This window comes from Watersipora subatra, chromosome 5 (genome assembly GCF_963576615.1).
Source record: "Watersipora subatra chromosome 5, tzWatSuba1.1, whole genome shotgun sequence".
In the NCBI taxonomy this organism is placed as follows: domain Eukaryota; kingdom Metazoa; phylum Bryozoa; class Gymnolaemata; order Cheilostomatida; family Watersiporidae; genus Watersipora; species Watersipora subatra.
This window is the reverse complement of record NC_088712.1, coordinates 36,996,916-37,013,313: the sequence shown is the minus strand read 5'-3', so window position 1 is coordinate 37,013,313 and position 16,398 is coordinate 36,996,916. Positions and strand designations below refer to the sequence as shown.

Here is a 16,398-nt window from a genome sequence, read left to right as displayed (position 1 = left end):
TTTTCCAATTGAATGACGAAGCAATTTTGGCTAGTTATTTATCTACTAGTTCACCAATGGTTAACGATACTACTGAACAAATGAAACACTTACCTTTTGCTTTTACCAGGCATTTCCCTTTCAACTGTCAAAGGTAAGGCAAGTACTTACTGGACTAGCGACAGCAAAAATACTTTGATTGAATATGTAATATTTTTATTCACAGCGTGCTTCACTGGAGCAAAAATAAACAGCACTATTTAAAATGTTTCTAAGGAATTCATTGAGCTCTTTATTTACAGAAGTTTGAGTGGCGCACCCTTACTCCTAAATATTCACCTGAGAAGACAACTGCCAAAGATAATCGGTATATTCCGTCTGTTTGGTCATTCAGCCCGTTCGGCTTTTTATATTTACCGACATTCTCAGCTCTTGTGGATGAAGATGCCATTAGAGAAAACTTCCTATTTTGCAAGGCACTGCCAGAAAAAAACAACTGGAGGAGAAAATGTTTGAGTCACATCGCAATATCTGAACCCTGGAAGAATTACTCGGGAAATCTTAACAAGCGTTTGCACAGATGGAGCTGCAGCCATGGTTGGGTGCAGCAAAGGCTTTGTGAGCAGAGCAAAAGAGAAAACCTCAGACCTGATTGTTGCGCACTGTTTTTTGCATTGAGTGGCTCTCATTGCTAAATTTTTACCAGCAGAACTGGTTCCTGTGTTAGATGATGTGGTGTGCATAGTGAACTTTGTAAAGACACAAACTTTGAAAAGCAGTATATTTGCATCCCTGTGTGATGAAATCGAAGCGGAGCATAAGGCCTTATTGCTCCATACAGAGGTTCAATAGTTGTCACGCGGTAAGGTGCTGGCCCGTGAGTATGAGCTGCGAAAAAACTTAAAATGTTTCTGACAACTGAGAAATGTGATTACTCAAGTTTGTTGTCAAGTGGTGCACAAAGCTGGCATACTGGCTGGTATACTTCATCATCTGAATGAACTGAACACAAGGAATCAGGGTCAAAATGCAAATCTGCTTACAAGCACTGATAAAGTAAATGGATTTTGTTTAAAGGTCTACTTCTAGCAGCAACATTTGCTATGTGCCAACCTGGCAACGTTTCCATTCACAGAGAAGCGGTAAAGTTCTACTGCTGCACTGTGTAAGGTAATATGTGAACATTTGAAAAGTCTTGAGCAGAAGTTGTCATTTTATTTCTCTTCAGCCTCCACTGAATGCTTTGATTGGGTTAGGGACCCATACAGCTCAGCATCAGTTGTTGGAAAAGCTGATTGTTAGAAATTCTGACCAACAAACCTGTTCTCACATTGCTTCCATTTTTACCACAAGTCTGTGTAAACTGAGCTTTTTAAGCCTAGCTTCTATAAAAACTAAAAACAGACATAGACTGAAAGCTGTTGAAGAAGATCTTCGTGAATGTCTTTCTTCTATTCCTGCCAAGATATTGGCTTTTCGTTTGTCTAAACAGGCCAGGTTAAGATAAACACAAACCTGGATGTTTCCAAGTTTCACGCTGACTGAATATAAATAATTTGACGAATTATTGTGTGAATAAATGTACTGTTCAGAGTGTCATTCTATTAAATTTTTAGTTAGCGGTGTGCAGCAAATTTTTCCCAATATAAAAATGTGCCTAGACTCAAAAAAGTTTGAAAAACACTGGACTAGTGTATGCTAACAGTTAAACACTCATTATACTGCTCATTATCTATATATAAATGTATATATATGCATGTATACATATATATATAAACATATATACACTGTATATGTATATATATATGTATGTATATACATATATATACAAAATAATTGTATTTATGGTCATGTCGTCTATAAAAGTGCTCTAAGTTTCCTGAGCTGATCGAAATCTGATATATATACATGTATGTATATTTATATATATATATATATATATATATACATGTATATTTATATATATATATATATATATATATATATATATAATGACCTTCAGTATTGAGAAATGTGGAAGGCTAATTCTTAAGAAAGGCCATTCTATGCTCACAGATGGCCTAAGAATGCCAAATGGTACCATCAAAGATATAGAAGAAGGGTACAAGTACTTGGGGATTCAACTTTCAACATCAACCACGAAGCCGAGGTACGTCACAAAACCATTACCGAATACAAGAAACGCCTTTGGCAGGTCTTACGGAGTGAGCTCAATGCTGAGAACCAAGTCATAGCAATAATTACCTACGCACTGCCAGTAATAAGATATCCAGCAGGCATAATAAAGTGGACTAAGGAAGCCATCAAAGAAACAGATAAAGCAACTCGTAAACTGCTGACCATGCATGAAGCACTCCACCAAAAATCTGATACTACTAGATTGTATCTTGATAGGAAAGATGGCGGTAGGGGGACTCAAAAGTGTACGGCAGACAGTGAAAGAGGAGGAGCAAAACATTAAAGCATATGCGGCCTCCATGGCCATTTCAGATAAGTTGCTAGCTGAATTTCAATCGGCTGCACTTACAACGAACCTACGCCCTGGTGACGAGAAAATTGACTGGCACACGAAACCTCTTTATGGTGCTTACCACCAACAAATATCTAAGGTTGGCGATTTTCACCAGACATATGTGTGGCTGAACAAAGGAAACCTAACGGCCAATACAGAGTCGCTAATCCTGGCAGCCCAGGAGCAAGTGCTCCCAACAAGGCAACTCCAAACGAAAATCTATCACACTAGAGACGATCCTAGATGCAGACTGTGCAAAGATGCACCTGAGTCCATCCAACACATCATCAGTGGATGCAAGCAGCTAGCAGGAAACACATACACTGAGCGGCATAATCATGTCGCAGGTGTTGTGTATAGAAGTCTATGTGATAAGTATGGCCTTAATAAACCACAACACTGGTGGGAAGCTCCTCGTAAGGCCAATGAAAATGACCGCGCTAAGATCATCTGGGACTTCTACATTCGAACTGACAAGCATGTCCTAGCAAACCAACCAGATATAGTGGTGGTAGACAAGGAGAACAAGAAGGCTACTATAATAGATATAGCAGTACCCAATGACTACAATATAGCCAGCAAAAAAAAGAAAAGGTAGAGAAATATCTCCCTCTTGGAGAAGAGATTGAAAAATTCTGGAATGTAAGAACAACTGTAATCTCAGCAGTCATTGGGGCACTGGGCGCAATAACACCGGCGCATAAAATGTGGTTTGCCCAAATACCAACAACAATCAACTCAGGTGAGTTGCAGAAAAGTGGGAACAGCTAAGATCTTGAGGCGAGTGCTCAAACTCCCAGGTCTCTGGTAGGAGACCCGAGTTAGAGCAGAATTTACCACCCATACGGGGTATCCGAGGTGAGGAAACAACTTTATATATATATATATATATATATATATATATGTATATATATATATATATATTTATATATTAATATATAAATGTATATATATATATTATATATATACATATATATATTTATAAATAAATATATATATACATATATATATTTATAAATAAATATATATATATATTTACATATATATATATATATATACCTATATATATATAACTGTCGATATAAAGATACATGTCCTCTGCTAAATGCATGTTCGTCTAGTTGTGTCATCTATCAGGCTACAGTTATGACCAACAAACCTGATGCTACCAGACAGACATAAGTTGGCCTGACAGAGGGCTCATTTAATAAAAGATTTTACAACCATCGTAGCAGCTTCACAATCCATTAAAAAGAACTTCAACAGAGCTAAGTAATTATATATGGCAGCTTAAAGATCGATCCATCCAGTACGACATCAAGTGGAGAGTATTGAAAAAATGAGTAGTTACAATAAGACCAGTAAACGCTGTAATTTGTGTATTTGGGAGAAGTACTTCATTCTATTCAAAGATTCTATTCTATTCAAGAGATTCAAAAATGTTGACTGCATTTTCTAAAATTATTCCTTTATTTCTTAGGTTCTTGATAGTGTATAACATATTCAGGGTAAGCAGCTACATCATTATATACCACAAAAAGGCTAGGATTAGCGCAGTCATCCACTGAAGTGTGCACATTCTGAGATTTTATGTCTTTGGCAGTAGGTTGATTAACAAGGCCTGAAATCATTTTGCCAGTCAGCACCTTTGCACGTATAACTAAAACCTTTTCAGTCTCATATCCATACACGGTAGCCTCATGGGCTGACTTTGCAAAGTATGTTCCTTGTCCAAAACCAGTTCCTGTAGAACAAATACTCTCTAGTAAAATAATAACACTTTAATGAAAAGATGACATTAGTACAAGGAGTAACATTTTTAGCTCATAAATTGTGATGATTAGTAATAGACAACATAGTAAATATATTGTTATGTCATTTTTGACATAAACTCACTATATGTTTATTGAATCATTAGACATATTATATATTTCAAGAAGCAAGTTCTGTAGACATTCTGTCTGCAACCAAAAGTATTCCTAACCTTTTTGATTCATAGTAGCATATATTCCTCTTATTTTTTTAGATCTATCAATTTCTGATAGAAATATTGTTAGGCGCATGAAATAGAACACAACACATCCATAAAGAAATCATGAAATAATGTATTTATTACCAAAAGATAAATGAGACCAAAAGAAAGAAAAACAATGCAGTTATCAAACTTCAACTACAATATTCTAATAAACTTAAGAAACTAAAAAAAGAATTAGAAGAAAAAAGCCAGTCCACGAAATAATAAAGAATGGAAGTAGAAAAGCCTAATACTTGTTGCAGTAAGGCTTTCATCAATCACCAAGTGAGCAAGATACTAATTTGGGGTGTTAATGGCAATTAGACTTGTTTTAGCACAACTGAAAAACAAATGAGTCTAATATAAAAGTTTTTGTGGCTATTAGCAACTTTTATCAACTCTTTGAAAATACAGTATAGCACAGTACTAATTAAAATGACCAACCAGTGACTTTGAAATTAGTTCACAAAAAATTGAATTGGGGTCAAAGCACAAAAAAGTGTTCATAAGCTTTGCTTTTAGACCTTCTTGAAAATCAAATATAGCACACGAGAAAAAGGAACACCTGTTCTAATAGAAGTAATAACGATCCATGCACTTTTTCACCTTTTCACAAAATACGAAAATGTAAACTGTGTCTTTAAAGTGATCAATCTTATCTTGGCTTGAAAATGTAAGACAGAAATGATAAATGTCAAAAGCACGTAAAGGCAAAGTTAAGTCAACCACACAACCTGTCTCTGCATGGTTTGGTTTAGGAGATGTGACAAACCCTTAGAAGCCCAAGTAAGAGTGCACAGCCTTGTTGCAGACTCATAGCTGTCCTCATTCTACGGTATTTTTCTATTCTAAAGGTTTAGAGTTTTTTTGATAAACACAGTGTGTACTACCAAATGGTTGATCATAAAATCTTTTGATTTGTTTGTCAAGATTGGCAGCATTTGAGATTTTGACTGATGATACCTTTTTAAGAATGCTGTTTTTTTCTCACACTAATTCTCTTTTAAATATTGGCTACCACAGTGTTCCCGAGCAAGATGTATTATTCTCTGCACTAATCGGTGTGGCCATTTGTTACAAAACAAGATGCAGATATTGAGAGATTTGATGAATCTGAAATTGCATTCCAAAACTACTGCTCATTATAATGATTGAGGGAAAACAGATTGAAAACTAGCCTGAACCATCTAAAGACCCAGAAGACAATTGTTCATTAGGTGCCTCGCCCTAGTAACACTACATATCTGGGTGTAGAGGTGCAGCTGGTATATTTTGCTCAGCTTCAACCCAAAGAAGACGTTGTAGTTTCATCGGCAAGTATACAGTTAAGAAGGTGGTGACCTGAGCACATTGAACGATTGATTGAGATGGTAAAACGACAATGCCAGAAACTTGAACATGAAGAAAGACTGACAGAGCTGTTGTTTTGATGGAGAGGTTCGACATTTCATCTTTTCAGTGAATTCAATGCTGGTGATGAGATCGATGGTAAAACAGCTTATTTTAGTGAATGAATCTTCCATGGCAATCAAACACTGCCATCAAAAGCCAGTTAAAAGAGTTTTAAGCTATTTGACAATGTTGGTCTAGAACAAAGATAAATATTGGTGTCTTTCTCTTCACTGCAACATATGAATGCAGTTGCAGAAAAATATGCTTGCACTTTTTTTCAAGATGATCGATGGCCATAGTGCATTTTCTGGTAATAAATTATTCAGTATGTTGGTTTGTTAGCAGTTATTAGCAAGCTCCTTTGAACTGGAAACCGAACATAGGTTTCAGTCAGCCTAAAGGCAAAAAGTAGCCTAGTAGCCTAAGACTTGATCCAATTCACCCTAAACTGAAAAGGCTCAACAAGAAAGCAAACAAGCTGATGAAGGCCTACTACTTGTTGCTTAGAAAAGTCGCAAATATACTCATGTCAGATCGGAAACTAAACTTGTCGCACAATTTTATGCGTTTGTCCTCACTTAACTACCCATCAAACTTTCCCTCAGAAAGATCAAGTGATGAATTAAAAGATGAAAAAGTATAATGAGGCTAAAAGAAGCTTTTGTCATGGTCAGGGAAGTTCAGGTGGCAATTAGACAATGCGACAACATAAAAGCCCTTTGCACGCATTACAAATCTGGATGTGAATGGTGAACAAAGGACCGCAAAGGGTGGCAGTCTTAAGCTTCTAGTTAGCTTTGTCAAGTCTAACCAACTTTTCAAACTTTGGCAGAACGACAGTAATTTAATGAAGAAAAGGGAAAGTCAATGATACTTAGCCATGACAGATTGAAACCTATTTATGCTCACCGATGAGAACAGAACAAAATCCTTCCACAACAATATTAAAAAAGACGTGAAAAAACCAGGCTATCACAACTTGCAAAGGTGCAAATTCTACAGCAATCATCAGACGGTTAACCTGACAGCAGCTGCTCACTTGGCTGAATCAAGAAACAACAAAAAACTTTCAAATGCACAAGAAAGATTGCAGAAACTTTCAACACTAAAAATTGCATAGCTGCATGACCAACCTCTGCACCATGAGCCTCGACACCAAAACCATCCTGAGAGTATGTCTGATACAACACCAGGCTTGCCTAGACTCCAAATTAATCAGACCCGCCTAGAGAATGAATGTGCCCAATGGCAAAGCAAAACAAAGTAGCCAAGAACTACAAAAGAACCCACTTGTGATGTGAATGAAAAACCTAAGTTGACCTTAACTTATTAACTGTTCTATGCAAGTTTGTAGTAAATTTATGATTGACTACTGTGGACATTTATTGCAAAGTTTTTCTTTGGTGTGCACACATCAATTTGATTGATTTGTGACAAGATGACCAATATACAGAGAGGGTTAAATAGTCCTTCAAAAATTATATTTCTTTTGTGAAGCCAATAATAATCTTTCATCATAAAATTACAAAGGAAAAGTGTATTTCTTCTGACCCTCAAACCCTTCACTAGTCACATGGCATTTGCAAACGAAAAGTATTGCATTTGCATTTGCATAAAGTATTACATTATAGCCAATTAAAATTAAAAAAATTGGTGAATATGTGGATTATCCACTATGATCTTTGATCTATGATCACGTGCTATGATCTTTGTAGCAATCATAGCTTCACATAGCTTTAAAAGTGCATGCTGTAGCTGTATTCAAATTCATGCATACTTAATTTTGTTATTATGGTAGCAACATGAAATGGGTACCAAAAATAGGCAGAACTTTAATTTAGAATTAGGGTATACGTTGCGGACATTCTCACTAGCATGACTACAAAAAACATTTTTATATTTTGCTAATCAATGGTTGTGATTAGCAATTAGAAAATGACCTGAAAGAATAACAAAGAGCCATCCTTTTTTAAAACTTCTTGCAAAGCATAAATGTTATCACCAGAACCTTTTCGAATGGAGATAATAGATGTGTAAAGCCTGGTTTGCCAGCTTGTATCATGGTGTCATTAAACTATAAAGCGTCAAGAGTATTTTACAATACTTCCGTATTATACAATTTTTTTGTGGTTTTACTTAATAGAGTAATTATAAACAACATCACTATTAATTTTTAAATAAACATGAAAGAAAATTATAATCTTACCAATTCTTTTGCCTGCATATGCGCGATTGAATCTAGAGGCACAAATCTTTTCAGCTGATGTTGCTGAACATCCATGGTATAGTGTTTTTTCATATTCCCCACAATATCCTCCTACAGTTGCTTGACAATCTCTTTTCACCTTTCTCCTCTGAGCAATATACTGTAGCCATAAAGGTCTGTTCTGTACTCTGAACACCTTGAAAACATATTCCTGATTGAAAACAGTGGCCTACATATAAAGGGAAAGTATAAATATCATTAGATCAACTTGTTTAGGTTGCTTCATTAGAATTATTTTATTTATAATATGTTTGTTGCAATGTTTAAAACTAATACATATATGGAAACAAACCACCTCATATCTAATAGGGTTATTTTTCCATCACTCAAAAGATTCCCTGTTATTAGTTTTTTGAACAAAAGTTGAGGTGTTGGGAGCATTTGAAAGGCATGATGAAGAGGAGTAAAGTCATGCACTTTACACTTCTTGAAACTTCAAAGTAAAACAACTAACTGCAACAACTGCTATCACAATGATGTGGAAAGATCTTACTACAATAGATTTTCGAACAAAACCTATTTATTTTACTGTTTTTAGTTGTGGTTTATTTTGGAATAACTTTGTCACTAGCCAACACACCAAAACTTGATCAATAACATTTCATAGTCAAATAATGCATATTTTGATTTAATGAATTATAAAGATACAAATATAAGCAGAACACAAGAGTTATGTGTATTTTTTCTCTTTTTTATCCTTTTTTTGCTTTGAAACTTTGTGGGTCGTTTGTGTCGTTCAATAGGTTTAGTTCTTGTTGAGCCAAGCCTAGCTTGCTCAAGAGATGGCCGGGACTAATGGTCAGCCAGCTTTAAACACGCAATACTACTTTAGGGAACATATTTCCTTAATCAGAACTTCAGCGGTAGAGCCAGCTAGAGCCAGACCTTGTGCGACTGCGCTACATTTTTAAAAAGGCAGACATCCTGTAGCACACATATTGTTTTGACAATGACAAAGGAATCCTGAACATGAAGTGCTGTACAATCTAAGCTCAGCCATTTTCTTTGTGGCATACTGAACTAGCTTAATGGCCTTCCTTTGTTATTTTTTCTTCTAGATACTAGCTAAGGGCTCAAACCCATCCCACTTAATCAGTTTTCTAGAGCCTGATTAGTTTTTTAGGATTTTTTCTGGTTGCAAAGGTATTGGACTTTTCTAACAATTATTTGGCTATGCCTGAAACAAGACATACATCCGAGCACCTCATCAGCACCTGAAACCAATTGCGCTACTTTTAAAATGCTAAAAACTTTTAGGCAGCTGATCACTGACTGTGTAGCCTTGTCCAAGCGACTAGGTCTTCCCTTGTTGCCTTTTGGTAACTTCATTCTCATGGGCCTTTTGTTTGTTCAGTTTACTTAGGGTTCACTTTTGTACATTTTAATTTTGTACAGTTATGTACATTTTTAGAGCGGCTCTAAAAATGTACATAACTGTACAAAATTAAAATGTACAAAAGTACATTTGTGCCAAGGCCTCAATGTTGTAGGCTAAATCTCTAGGCACAATGATCTAGGTGCATCTAGTCACTTGTCTGATGCATGGTCAATGCATTTAATATTGGCCCACAAAACTCAAAGTCCATCAAAAGCGGAGTGGTCGTTTAGTACAATTTGCCTAGTTAGGCACCTTTGATTACAAACTAGCGTGATGAACGGCAAAGTGTCTCTCAAATATAGGTGACCTTCAAATGCAGGTGGCCTTCAAATAAAAGATGGCACTCCATTCTTTTAACCCTTTTGCTATAGTGGCGTTCGAATTGAGATGGCCTTCAAATACAGGTTTTACGGTAATATTCATCCGTGTGGCTCACGTAGCTGACTGACAGATGTACATGAGAGGTCGTGGTGACAGTCATGGAGAAGTTTTTAAAAAGGACAAATGCAAACTCCAAAATGGTCTCTGTACAAGACTCTGACCCGGATGAAGGCCTTAGTATGATTGGTGGAAAAAGAAAGCAAAGACGGTGAGCTCAATCGAAAAATAGTATCGTCTGTATATTTTAGAAAAAAGTGCCAGTGTAAACTTTGCCTGAGTCATCTCCATGTGATGCTGAGCTTAGCCAAATTGAAAGTCAACCAAAAAGCTAGCACTTGCCTTTTTCTTAGGCTATCACAAATTAAAAGCAATCTGTCTTCAACTTTTTTATTTAGGGTCACCTTCCAGCACTCAGTGGCCATGTAAAATCTGCTAAAAAGCCACTTGCCAAAAGAGCATTTAAGCGATCATCCATTTAGACAAGTGACTAAGCAATCTTTAACAACAGCTTGTATATGTTAATCATGAATTAAAAAATGCTACCTTCTCATTCTCTGAACCAACAGATTGATGGTTAACTTTATAAGCCCTAGATTATATCCCTCATTTTCAAGAAGCTACACGACTGTCGCCTATATTTTACGCTCATTACAGGCCCCAGTCAATAGGCAGGTTGTCAAATGAGTCATACCTAATGCCATGCTTCTATGACCAAAATGACCTTTCAGGTCATTTATAAATGACATATGTATGGATAAATTCACCAGCAGCTGATCAAGGCCTATTTGTGTCCTTTGGCATTGTTTGAAACCCCGCAGAACCCAGGTGGTTGAAGCCATAATAAAAAAAAGTTTTTTTTAAATTAGGTGGTTTCAGCTTCCTTTTTGCAAGGGTAAAAAGAAAAAAATTCATTATGTCTTTTTTTAATGTTTTTTGCTTTGTGACGAATATGTCACATTGGGCATTACAGTGTAAATTAAAAGCAAGAGTTGAATATTGAATGTTTTATTATAATTATAAAATTGCATTTACCAGTATCACTGAAATGACATAAATGATAGGAAAATAAGATTGTGAACTGTTACAGTTGAGCAGGACCTTTTTGAATCATGTACATGAAAACTCTTACGCATGGAAGTCCACGAAACAATTATGTCCGTCCACAAAGCACAACCGCACACCACATTTACTGCACATTGTGTTAGTGTTATTTATTTCACACAGCCTACACCTTCCTCTCTTTTCATTCTTTGCTGGCCAATGGACCACTTGATCTTTTCTCACATCAGCACATGGAATTTTCACAACCTTTTGCTTGGTTATCAGCGGGTTAGAAGATGTGTGTCGGCCACACTTCTTGTCGCTGTCAACTGATACCAGGCACTCAGCTACTATTGTTTAAAACTTGCGCTGCGGGAGTGTCTGGAAACTGCAACAAGCGGCATTTTCGCTTGTACATTAGCCAACTATTGACCAGACCCATGGAGAGAAAATGCCAAAAGAGGTAGATATACCGTCTCCTAGACCGTATTCTAAATCGGTACTTTGCCAGAAAGGGGTCGAGTATGTCAATACCATCCATGTGGTTGTTGTAATCTGCCACAATTGCAGGCATGGAAACATCAATCTTTTTCTTTGCCTTTTTTTCCTATCTTCTAGCCATGTGCAGTGGCTCTACACAGGTATGGGTCGAGAGCATTGTCACTGCTCGGTTGTCAAACCATCTAACAGCCGAAATTTTGGGAGTGTCTTTGACCCGAAAGTCAAATGACCCTCTGCTTTCCTTCTTGAGCTCTTTTTCACCTTTGATGTTACAGTTTAGAAGCTGATTCTGTCTGACAGTGCCAGTGTTCTGTAATCCCCACCCTAAAAGTTTCTCCAGGAGTGGAACGCTGGTAAATAAATTGTCTGCATAGATCTTATAGGTCGAATTTTTTTCTAGTGTAAGGACTAGCTTCATCACTACATCTCCACCTTGGTCAAGATGGCTTCGGGTGCCATCACCACCTTGATAAATGTCAAAGAGCATTCCACTGGTACCAGCTCTACCCCATACCTTGAATGCCCATGGAAGTGGTTTGCTTTTTATATACTGCCTGATTGGGTTGGTTGTTCCTCGATACTGTATCATCCTGTAACATACTGTTCTCCTGTTACTTTTAGGCACTGATCCCTCAGACTGTCTAACCATGGTCAAATTTTCCAAAGCTTGTCTTTCTTCTGTTCATCTAATATGCTGCTGTTGTAGACAAAGTGCAGTTGGGTAGTAAGATGTTGGAACCTATTCCGTGGCATTACACTACTTACTGGTACATAGTTGGTACCTTGTTCCCAGTATTGTCTCAAGCTGCTCATTCGTACAAGGCCCATATGAAAATAAATTCCCATCATCTGCTCTACTTCTTTCTTTGTGGTGCTGATGCTTTTTCCCATTTTTTGTGTGCTGTAGAGGTTGGTATTGTCAACCATGCCATCAATCATATCAGCAGTCACAAATTGTTGGAAGTGCTGATATGCTGTTTTTATATTCTGGTTAGCTGGAGCCTCCAGTTTGGCACCGGTGAATGCCAAAATTGGTGGTTGAAAGACCTTTTTCCTCCAGCGGTATGAGGGCCGGACTCTTCTTGGTACATTGCCGGCTGTAGGTGCAGTTGCCTGCACTGTGTTACATAAAGGTTATTCATCACTTGGCTCGCAATCATTCCCACCAATAGTCTACAGTAGATCAAGAAACAATGTTATAGATGGTAATTTTGTTGTCGAAGGACAGGTTTAACACCCTAAAGGAACAATTATATCGAGACCAACTGTGCTTACGCCTACATATAAAGCATTCACAACTAAATACCTGCAAGTCTGGATGCCAATCTTCATCTGAATCACTCTCCTCATAATCTTCAATTTCACTGTCGTCGCCATCAACAATTTCTAGTATATCCTCTACTTCCACGCGAGATCAAGAAGCCATGTTGGTTACCAACAAAATTCACAAATTTAATTACACTGACTACTATTTCACAGAACACATGATGCTCAACTACAAAATGTGACTAGGCTCTTCTCAAGTTCTCCTCAACTTATATACCAGTGTCAAAACAACTCACTTGGTGTAAAAAATATCCACCTTTACCTTACTTGATAATCCATTTGTATTGGTGACGACCCTCAGTTCAAACACAGAAAGAAATACATAATTAGACGACATTTCTACTTCAACAGCGCATATTATTGTTACCACATATTAGCCAATGCAGATTAGTTTTACAATGCATGTTTGTCAGCCATAATTCAACTATAAGCTAGGAAGTGCAGGAAATCAGAACAAAGGCCCACTGTTACACCGGTGTAACATGAATTAATTTTGCTTATGAAAAGAACCAAGACATCAAAGAATTTATTACATAATTATTTTGAGTAAAGTTCAGATCCTGTTAAACAATATTAAGGATGATGTTTGCAGTGGGAATGCACTTTGGACTTGAGATTATTTGAAGATTCTAGCCATTTTGTGTCAGTGGCTGGCAATGTGGAACCTGCTCTTTTTCAGGATGAGCTATGAATGCACAACCCAGTATACTAGGGAAAAATTGTCTATGTATGTAAAATATAGGACAGTTTATGTACTCTAGATAAATTGATTAAGAAAATGATAATTTTACAAGGCACCACAGCTGCTCAAATGTTACATGTATTTTACGTATGCGTCACAGGGGGCTCTGTGGGGTAAAAGTAACGACTCAAAGTGCTAAAGCAGTAAGCCATCTTAAAAGTGGTAAGATATGTACTTTCTGTGTAACAAGCTAAACACAAAGTGTATGAGCATAACCTCTTAGAGGACTCCAGTAGATTTAATGAGAACCAACTTTTCAAAAAATGTTATTGAAGTTGCACCTTTGTAAATGGTTATCTTTAAAATAAAAGTTTTTAAATACAAATAGCAACTTAATTTGAGCTTTGTAAACTTATAAAGTATATCTACTCATATGCAAAGCTTTTCTGTCTGAAACATGACTATATTTAATTTTTTAGCCCTTCACCTGCAGGACTTCATTACTGGTGAATATTGTCTTAATATGTCTGAAACACCCACTAAATGAGCCTTTAATAAAACTCCCAGTGAAAAAACATGCGGTGACAGTCTTATTTTCATACCGCTGGTCTGCAAAAAGTGGATGAAAGTCGTTCCGGTATATATTTAATAAAGTGTCCCCAAACAGCTCTGAACTCATAACAATTTGGGTCCAAAGCAGTGAATATATCTCCACTTAAAATCTTATTTAGATCCCAAGTTATTGGCACTCCGAACTGTAGATCTGCAAATTAATATTTTAATTAGAGTTATAAAGCTCTTTATTTGGATAAGCATATTTTAAAACTTGTGTTAACTTTGTATGTAACCACAGAATTAAAAGAAAGTTTAAAAGTGAAAATACTAGATTTGTTTCCAAATCAACCAACTGCTAGGCACACTTTGCGTCATATCTGTTACCGGAAAATATAAGAAGTTTTCTAATGCAAAATTGTTTTTTATACTAGAAAACTATTTAAAAACTTTTACGACTTTTTCATCTAGTTGTAATTAATCAAATTAGATTTATCTAGAGCGTAAACTGAAACTGCACAGAAACAACCTAAATATTACTTAACAGGCCATCAGATACTTAAATGATCTGAGAAAACAATAAATCTTGATCATTGCACATGACACATATACCTTAGATTCACAACTGTTTTATTAGGAACACTAATTTCTACTATCATCAGCAGTTATAGATAGTAACTAGTTAGTTGATTTGGATCTTAAGTTAGATTCTAAGTGAGACAATTAAAATCATACTCTAACACTAAAGTTTATGACCTATTGTTACAGTGTACTCTCATTTTTTTCACAAGTTATTTTAACAAAGTAACAAGGCTTTATCATTAACTTCTGTCTCAAAGTTATAGATAAATTTAGTTTTTCAAATATCACATAGAGAGTTTTAGATACTTTCCTGCCTATACGTTTATGTCAAAATATTAGAACCTAAATGTTGTGCAAAAACATTATGTTGCATCTGTTAACAAAATTTAGTAGAAAAAAATATGATATACATTTCAAATCACTAAACTTATATTAATTTTACAAATGATAGTATCTACAATATTAAAATTACAGCATAGCTAACATGAATACTTATGAGTGTAAATTTAACAAACTACTAATGAAATGAAATGCAATTAAAATTTCTAGCAATACCAGAACGTTACAGGTGTTAGACCTGCAGTGACCTGCATTAATGACTAATAGTTTTGCAGGCTAAGCTAAATGAAGAGAAATAAAAATCACAACAAACAATTATACACAAAACTTCATCGTTACAACTTGTGTTTACGTTAAAGTAGTATAGCGTATGAATAATAAACTCTTTTACTGATAATTTCATGTCCTGGCACTAGAATATTTACCAGCACTTTAAATAGGTTAAGTTGTACAAAACATAGTTTTGAAGTTTTCCAGCTGTTTACTCTTATCAAAAATCGAATCTTCAACTTCTAAAGCAAGTTTTTCATAGAAAATCTCTCAAAATATGTTCAACATTGATATGTAGAAGAAAGTAGATAAAATATACAAAGTTATAACTAGAAACATTGTTTAAACTGATTTTTGTAATAATCATTTTAAAATTGGATATTTTTATTTAATTGTTTAGTGGTTGACAAATTACATGAAAAGAAACAAATTACAGGCCAACATCAGTGAACTCTGTTTATGAGAATCTGAACACTTTCATTACCAAAGCTATTTTTCATGTGCTTTACATTATAAACTGTCGCCCTAATACATATTCATGAACTGTGCTTGATTTAATGGCATGAATTTAATATTCCTCAAATATTTTTCCCAAAAAATATTTTACGATAGCTAGTTGTTCATATTTTGTCTGAAGTGAGCATCTTTTCATATGTTCTAGTAAAATTATGAATATTACCTCTTATGTTTGAAATAATAGCATTATTGTTATTTGATTCTTCTTCTTGCTTTTGAGTATTGCTCCAGCTACCTCCTTCAGCCATTTTTTGAAAGACCACAACAATTTCTTCTGATGTAAAAGTGAATTCATTAGATTTAGTGATGATGTAAGAGGTTTATGCTAGTGTAGCAAATTTTGTGAATAATCCTATCAGCTGAAACAGATAAATAGTAGTCAGACACTTATATTGTGATTGCTGAAATAGCATAAACAATATATGACCTTTTTGGTAGTTTTAATTTTCGGCTGTTTTATAAACATTTTGCTTTTGAAACATTTGAGAAATTTGAAGTTAAGGATGACAAAAAAGAAAAATATAGCTATTAGTTGTTTTTAACCATACTGTGCAGTACAGCAACTACATGAGACTGATCTTTGCAAACACTTAAAAGAGAACATCAGGAAAGGTTATGTGCAACTACTAAAATGGATATATATATTTTTTTTTGTTAACAGTGGTTT

The 16,398-nt window shown here is 35.6% G+C and overlaps 1 protein-coding gene across 1 annotated transcript; it reads right to left on the bottom strand.

Moving 5' to 3' along the window:
* Positions 1-11,570: 11,570 nt before the first annotated feature.
* Positions 11,571-12,113, bottom strand: LOC137397330 (piggyBac transposable element-derived protein 2-like). Its single transcript, XM_068083621.1, has one exon. The coding sequence runs from the start codon at positions 12,111-12,113 to the stop codon at positions 11,571-11,573; it is 543 nt and encodes a 180-aa protein (XP_067939722.1).
* Between the last annotated feature and the right edge of the window lie 4,285 nt (positions 12,114-16,398).

Coding starts and splice junctions, on each gene's coding strand:
- LOC137397330 (XM_068083621.1), bottom strand. CDS start 12,113: ATGGTTAGACAGTCTGAGGGATCAGTGCCTAAAAGTAACAGGAGAACA.